The sequence below is a fragment of the Vicugna pacos genome, chromosome 29 (assembly GCF_048564905.1).
Source record: "Vicugna pacos chromosome 29, VicPac4, whole genome shotgun sequence".
Lineage (NCBI taxonomy): Eukaryota > Metazoa > Chordata > Mammalia > Artiodactyla > Camelidae > Vicugna > Vicugna pacos.
In genome coordinates this window covers 3,440,542-3,449,022 of record NC_133015.1, presented here as the reverse complement: position 1 = coordinate 3,449,022, position 8,481 = coordinate 3,440,542, and the positions used below count along the sequence as shown (strand labels likewise).

The 8,481-nt window shown below is 38.1% G+C and overlaps 1 protein-coding gene across 1 annotated transcript in view; it reads right to left on the bottom strand.

Moving 5' to 3' along the window:
• Nucleotides 1-5,004: 5,004 nt before the first annotated feature.
• Nucleotides 5,005-8,481, bottom strand: part of MMP16 (matrix metallopeptidase 16) — a 275,059-nt gene continuing 271,582 nt past the window's right edge. The window contains exon 10 of the mRNA XM_006202357.4: nucleotides 5,005-7,541. Within this exon, the coding sequence (XP_006202419.1) occupies nucleotides 7,207-7,541 (335 nt within the window). The 3' untranslated portion in view covers nucleotides 5,005-7,206. The remainder of the gene's footprint in view (nucleotides 7,542-8,481) is intronic.

The following is an 8,481-nucleotide window of genomic DNA, read 5'->3' as shown; positions in this document are numbered from 1 at the left end:
ATACAGAAATCTACAGGAAAGCAAATATAAGCACGGACTGCATGAAAGAACACAAAATAATACACCCCTCCCAACCACCTGTAGTTTGGGGTGACAAACAGAAAGCAAACAAATAATTTCAGAACTTGAGGGATAGAAAAAACACAAAAAACAAACAGAAAAACAGGCACACACACGCTCGTTTGGAAATCATGTTTGTTTGGAAGTAACTAAATTGTGAAATGTTCTATTTTTTAATATATAAAGGAATAATGGACTCCATGTCAGAGACAAAAGGAGTAAGTGACAGAAAGAACTAAAAACCTAGTTTTACCCAGGCAATGTTACATACTGAAGAGCTGTGAGAAGAAGACAGCTAATAACGTGGCCTCTGGGGCGTTATTTCAGTGGTAGCAAAAACTGTGACATTGATTTAAGGACTGAATCCGTCATTCAAGGAAAGTATGTTTTGCCTTTGCAACGGGGTTGTCGATGTAGAGAGAGGGGACAAGTTCTAACTGGCATTACATACGAGCAAATGAACCATGCATTCTGGTGACCTTTCAGATGGACAGCTCATACCAAGCTTTATTCATCTACATCTCGGCAAGACAGGCCAATGTAGAAACATACATTCGTATAAAAGGTGGCAAGTTACAAGCAGGACCAGATCCTGTCCTAGGAAGCAGCTTCCTGCTGTGCAGTCACTTCTCACCGAAGCGTCACCATCTATGAGGCATGTATAGAAAAGGCCTGTGTCAAAGAGTATTTAATCTGGGAGCCAATCTAGCTACAGACCAAGTGCGACAGAAATGTCTGGGTTGTGAGTGACATCTGTTCACAGATAAAAAACAAGTGGGTGAGATATGCAAGAAACATCTCTAAGTCAAAAAGTTAGTCATTTTTTGCATGTTTACTAGTCTCTCCTGGTTTTTCTATACGAAATAAGGGTGAATGACCTCTTGCTCTGAAGCTCAGTGGCCTAACATGATATGATTATCGTATTTTCATATTTATGTTTAATTGATTTTCTTCTCCCTTCTTAAAGGGCATTATAAATAGCTCTGTAGCAGAGCATGTGGCAAAGTGATGCAAATCAGCACAACGTCTCAGTTTATGACGTCTTTGTCCTGCTCTGTCCAGTGGGCTATGGAAAGTAAGGACTTGAGTGCAAACTTGAACGTTATTCCCCGTCCAATGTTAGGAAGATACCTTTTAAGACACGCTGCTCCTTAAAGAGAAAAGGCATAGAATTTTCAGAAATCTTCAGAACTAGCTTCCACACATAACTTTTTATACTTATTATGCACTGGCCATGAATTACTGGTTATGTCCTCATTTTCCTTAAAGAGCTTTAGTTACAAGTACCTGTGACGTGCTGAACTACAGCACTCAGGATCTTATACCCTTACTTAGCATAAAGAACTCGCATTGGTGTAAAACATGATGCCTGTTATCCAGTTATAAGCTCACAACTGTGTTTAAAAATTGAAGGCTGACGCCTCAGTATTCTACCAGAAAATTGACAGAAATTTTACAATTCACATCTGCTTTTCACTCAATTTCTGTGCGTTTGTCAGATCAGTGTTCATTCTTAGGCTTTATATACTATTGGTTTAAATGTCAAAGTAGATACATGTATGAAATGTTGAAAGAGATATTTGCAATCAGATGTTATTAATCTTACTTGAACTATATCATAATCATTTCAAAAATTACACCAAAGGAAACAAGTGAAAAATGATTTGAGTAGTGATCGAAGGCAAAGGTTATGACCAGATGAGACCAGAACGCTAAGGCAACTTCTTTGCTATTCTGCCAAGTGTTTTGTGTTATATGATTACTGAGGTAAATTTCTATCCTAGGGAAATGGCTTTTCTCAGGAGATTCTAACATTATATATATACAACATATATATATAAACTGTTATATATATATCATATATATATGTATATATATATATATATATCTTTCCAGTCGAGGTTACTGAGCATCTAACTTCGACACTTTCGGCCTAGAAGGCAGTGCATGAATATCAGATGTGTTTACGCAGGGTAACAGCTAACGACCACTAATTATATACAATGATGCATCACATACTCATCACTAGCGTGAAGAGTTTGAAGTTGAATTTTTTCTACAATTTTCATACTTGCTAAAGGAAAATTTCCAGTTGTATTAAGGAATGCTATAGTATATTTTTATATTTTACAAAAGACTCATTTTTCCTTTTCCTTCATTTCCATAACAAGAAATACAACATTTAGTTTTCCTCTTTATGGTGTGGTGCTATGCCTGCTGCTGCATTCTTTATTATTTGAAGTTTTAATTTTTAAATACGACTTTTATGGTGTCATTATGGTACCCTACTAGGCAACACAGAATCTATAACATAGATACACATGCCCTGGCAGTTATAACCTGCAGTCACAATAAATCAGCCAGGAACGTACATGAGATGCAACAGAATGGTTAGATTCTCTAGTATTATGGACATGAAATCTTTTGTGATAGCACAAGACTGTACGCACAGCTATTTGTAATAGCTCATCTGAATTTAACATTTTTGGTTTAGATGCACCTTCTGGTTGACATCTGTGACATTTCAGAATGCGTTCTTGAGAGCATCAAAAATGAAATGAACTCTCTGCTCTACTTGCTGGAAAAGATTTTACCACCATCCACAAGGCTGTTTCAGTTTCTGCTACAATCTCACAGACTCAGTGCTGTCAGTCCATCACTGCCTTTATTAGTTCCTGGAAAGAATTCCAAAACTTAAAAGAACAAAAATTTTTTTCATGATTCTTGTGTTAATTCAGTCTGTTTGATCATGACATCTATTCCTTTTCAGGTAGCACATTGAGTTTAGTCAGTCTGGACACATTGGTTATTCTGCTGTAAGAGCCACAAAGGGTGGGTGTGCATTTGCAGCATCCTAGAGATACCAGCCTAAGACATAGCACTTGGAAGTATTATATTACAATCCCTAGGATCCAGGATATATGCTTCATCCGTGTAGTGGAACTACCAGTGAAACTGGGCAGTGTTCTTGTCTGCCACATTGTGTTTCTTTAATTACCCACAGAAAGTGAATGAAAACAAGTATATAGTATATGAAACAGACAAATTATGTGTCAATAGGAAAAGATTACAAGCAACCTGAATAGTAAAAGTAACATTTGCTTGTTTTAGTAAATCAGTCTCTATCCTTTATTACTTAGTAATTATTTTTGTAAATTATGACTTAGTAATTTATTAGATCTGACTCAGAAAAGCCTTGCCCTCTGATTTATAACAGAAGTTTTCTTTGCTAGGATCATATAATGTTTCTTTAATTTATCCGTGTTACCTTTGCAGTTGTAAAGAGCATCTGTATTTAACCTGTTTCAAATGTCATGTTGCAGACACTTTGTTCTGAAACAGGTCAATGGTTAAGTTCACAACCTCCTCTACCGGCCTAATGTGGATTTATAGAGAATACAGACTGATGGGCTATTTTAATACTTCATTCAGTCTAGTTAATAATATATAGAACAATAATATTTGGCTAAAATTATAAACTATATAGTTAATTTATGTTAAAAACATTCCCTTGTTTACATTTGGGTGTATATTAAAGTAATGAGAAATAATGAAACACAAGAAGAATTATTTTTTGTGATTGTGAATGTGTTTTCATTTCAACTTCTGAAACTCTAGGTCTGAACTTTCCATGCTGTCAGTGATGGGATGATGAAAAATATTTGATAGGTTGTGTGATATTGATACTGAACTGGTGCATTATATTATTTTATTTATTATTCACATTGTTTTTGAATCACTATTCTTATGCGCCAGGCCAGTTAGTCACTCTCCCTTTCACTATTCCATTACGATTGACATATTTTTCCCCAATTCCAAGTGGAAGAAAAGTCAGCAACCATACTTAGAAAGTGCCTGGTGTACAATACGCAAATAGAATCCCAATATTTGTACTTAATGTCTTCTTACCTTGCAGTCTCACAACCTGAAATTTTAGATGTTCTAGTAAAGAGAGAAGCCATACACATGTCTTTTCTTACCACATAAATCTCATTTCATATTCAAGTAAATATAGCCCAACCCTCATCCATGACCCTTTCAGAGTTCAAGCATAATGACAGAGTCTTTCCTTTCGTAATGCATATGGTTATTTCCTAGCCCTTATATACCCATAGTCTTATGATGAATCAGGATATTGTGACAAATGAGTTAAGAGGCAAAAGATTGCTTCTTTAGTTTCTTTCTCATTTTAGAGGGAAAAAAAATCAATTTTCAATGCAGGTGGATAGAATTCCACCATGATTTGCACGTGTCCCAAAAAAGGCATATTTCCTCATTTCAATATTTAGCAGAATATGATTACCAGTCATTTCCCACCCCCCTTGGCATCAAGGTCCTAAAAAGATTAAAACTTCCCACAAGCAAACATTGTTTAAATGATCTTAATTATATGGTCCTCCATGCTCAGTAGAAGTGACTAACTCTTTATAACACTAGCATCGTCTCGAATGGAAGTACTGAAGTAAAGCTACAGGGCTGATCCTGGTCCTCACCCCTTGCTTTCTTGGCCCTCACATACATCGTCTCCATCATCCTGTCAAAATACAGTCTGCATTGCATAACGGTTTGTTGTAAAGTCATTCCTGTTTTTCACCTGTTCGTTCTTAGCCTTCCATTATATATGTTCTGGTTATAAGAAATAACAACCTGAAAGGCTTTGCAACATGCCATCCATCATTACAAAATATTGTCCCCAACCAAATCATAAACATGTAGTTTTACCGAAAGGCATTCTAATTTTCATGCTTTGTTGAGTATAAATACAAATTCAAGGCAGCCAGACTATCCATTTCCAAATAAGAATGTACACCTACACTCATTAAAAATCATCTGGAAATGTGTATTATTAGCAAACGAGTAAGAAATTTTCACTAGTATAAAATTCCAGCTTTATATAAAAGCCACACTGGCCATTCAAGTATTTTGAGGTTTTCTTTTTTTCCCCCTATGGTTTTATATTTGTACTAAAATGATGAATTTAGACTTGAAATTATATTAAAGGGGAATTAAAAGTCAGTTCTAACAAGAGGGCATTTTTAAAGTGTGCATGAAAAGAGCGAAGTGTTCATCTGAGGATCCACCAACACCACCATTCCCCCTCCACTCTAAGGAAACAGCTCATGCTGACTAGGTTTTCAGAGAACAATTAACATTCCAATGGAGAAGCAACACCAGATTTCCTTCAGTTTGTGCCAGTTTGCAAGTTAAAGGTCAAAGGGCAAAGACACAGAACAGGACTCTTCAAGGAAAATTTTCACAGAAGACAATATTTAAGTTGTTGTTAATGACAGTCAACAGATCAATAATCAAGTTCAAGGCAAGCTGTTCATTGTTTCAAAAGCTAATCCCCTCAAAAGCTGGCTTTCACACAAAGCCAATGTCTGACTCATGGGGTGCATTCGTCCTGACCATCTCTAATAAGTTCACAGCCCAGTGGCTGCAAAGCCTTTCACTGCAAGAAGCAGCTCCTAAAAGCCAATAAAGAGGTCTGTCAGTTGCTGACTTTTCTCTAGGAAAAAAATATTGATCCAAACCTGCTTTGCAGGTCACATGAAAATGACAATACTGCTGTTAGGACAAATCACACTCAACAACGAAATGCTTTGGTGGTCTCTCGGCTCTGTCAGTGATCAAATGGATGGCTAAGTGCCAGAAGCCACACTAACCCTTTGAGAACTATGGTTGACATGCAGTAATAGCTCATACACTGGAAGACACTCATGCAACCTCAGAGTCATCATTGGAATTCATTTTCTTAAGATGGCAGTGCTAACTGCATGTACCATGGTGGACTGAATGTTCATGCAATGGATTTTAAAACAGAAATTCAATGTCTCCAACAACAACAACAACAACAAAAAGGACAGGCTGTTATCATCAGTTGTTCAAAGAAAATTTCACTCTTACAAGATATTTAATAAAATACCTTTTTATTTGCCAGAAAATTTTTGGCAAGTAACATCATTTCTGTTTGTTATAAATGCATTTATGTCGTCCTGTAAATCACTTAAAAAGTACACGGGGTTATGGGACATCTGTTTTAAAAACCTGGACTTCTTGGACCTGTGTCTGATTTCACCAGTGCCCAGTTCTGTAATTTACCAGATTAGCAAGACTGAGGAGCCTAAGACTCTGAAAGCTGGTTTGATAGTTCTCAAAGGGTTACACCAATGTATTACTAGTGCCACATATCCTGATAAAGTAACTGTCACTTTAAACCACTTTCAAGACACACTGCTTCTTGCTCCACTTGTAACGGGTATCCCTGACAGACCCAGGGAGGGCCTGGGGCGATGGCCTAATGCGATCTGGGGCGTCATCACAATGATGCAGGGGAAAGTGGCCAGAAGGGGTTTAGAAACACTTCAAAACAATTCAAAGGTCCTGCCTGAATACGGCTGTGAATATAAATGTGATGAAACATTCAGGACATAGCTGAGAACCAGCTGTATAAAACAAAAATTTGATGTGTTATTAAGGCTGTTACTATATTGCAGATATTTTGGCCCCTTGTTGGTTGGAAATGGCTGTGCCAACAGTCTGAAGTCCTACATGTGTATTCCAGGTCTCCCACCTGACAGAAGCGAAGCATAGGAGGCCATCCATAGCCGTCAGAGAGCTATCTTCTTTGGAGACAAAGCTGTTTTGGGTCTTCACACTTTCCTGAAAGTTCAATTGTGGGTGTTTTGTTTAACCTCTTTTTTTTTTTAATTTTCTTTGCTTTAAAGCAAAAATTCGTGGGTTTTTCCATTTTGTTTTTTCCCCTCAGAAATGGGCTCAGACTTCAGAAAAAAAAAAAAAGAACATAGTATTAGAAACCTTTAAGAAGAACCTTGTCTTCTTTTTCCTCTTCTTTAGTTAATCCTGACATTTACTGGGCATTGAGCGTGCAGAGGAAAGGCCTAGAACTGAATGACAAGGAAAGACAAAGGACTGAGGGACAGCAGACTGTGCATCATGGAAGCTTCCCACGAGTGCATTTCCACTCATGTGCAGGACCAGCAACCCTCTGGCTTTGAAAGGGCGGCCCCAGAACAGGCTGCCCCAAGCCTGCTCCTAGCTAGGAAACGGCATAACAGCTCTTGTCTTGAATCTCAAGTTACCACAAACTCCTGGAAAAGAAAGAAAGGGAAGGAAACCCCTGCATCACACCCACTCTTGCATAGAGCGTTTACAGTACAGTATGTGGCGGGGCGTTCCTTTCCTCTTGAACTGGAACACAGTGTAAACCAAGACCAGGAGGCATAAGGCCAGGATGCAGGGGATGACGATGGCTATGGCTTTCACAGTGCTGGCTGTGTTGTCCAGTTTGATGACAATGTCTACATCATCTGGCGGGCTGTGTCCTTCCTTGTCTCTGTCTGTTGGTCCATCACAGCCCATAAAATCCTTGAGGATGGATCTGGGGTATCCAGGCTCTACCTTGAGTATCTGGTTGTTGAATTTCCAATACTCCTTTCCTTTGTAGAAATACGTAAAGCCTGAGAGGGGAGGAAACACACACACACACACATAGGAACCACTTATTTGTGCAAGTGTATACGTAGCAAAATTTAAGGAAAGAGGCTACTTAAAAGATATAATTTCAGGTCACTCCGTTTTTGGAGGAAGAAAAACACTCTTTCCAGCTCAGCTGCCTGTTGTCATGGATCTGACTGCTGGGCTCCAGGAACCGTGCCCTCAAATGCCTAGGAAAGCTCAGCCCAGAGAGGGAAATGTGATTTGCACACGGTTGTTGAAAGACCATGCTGGACACCTCTGCTCCTCTAGACTGCAAACAGAACTTTATCTTATCGCTTGCTTATAGGATTGCTGGCACAGAATTTATACATTAGTGTGAGAATATCACCTTATATTGAGAGATGCTGCAATGGCAGCCCTGTTTGCCCTTAGATGGCCACCAAGGAAACCCCATGATATGTAATAAGGTGGCTTCTTCATGGAACCCCTCAAGGGAAACTTCTAATCATCTTAGTATCAGGAATTGTATCCTTCCCAAAAAACACGTTTGCTTTTCCCATTTGGAACAGAAATCATCAGACGTCATAAATCATGACACTAGAGATGATTTCCTTTGTCTTCTAGGAATTTTAATAGGTAAACAGGAATTTTGCTGATTTTGTGCTGTTTTCATACTCAGCTCTGGCTCATGTCCTCACTCTTCAACTTTCTGGTTTACTCAGCTTATGGTAAATTTTTATCACCTAGTCATATTTTATAGAACTTCTAAAGCCACTATCAATTCTTTCACAGTAAAGGATTAATAACATAAATAAGTCTGTAATTCTGTCTTAATATCTCCAACGAACATATATTCCATGGGGGAGGAGTTAGTATATGGAAGGCTCAAATGGCCAGCAACACATACAGTTTATGTCCCACAACATTATGGATGCAGATAATAACTTTGCAACGTTATGA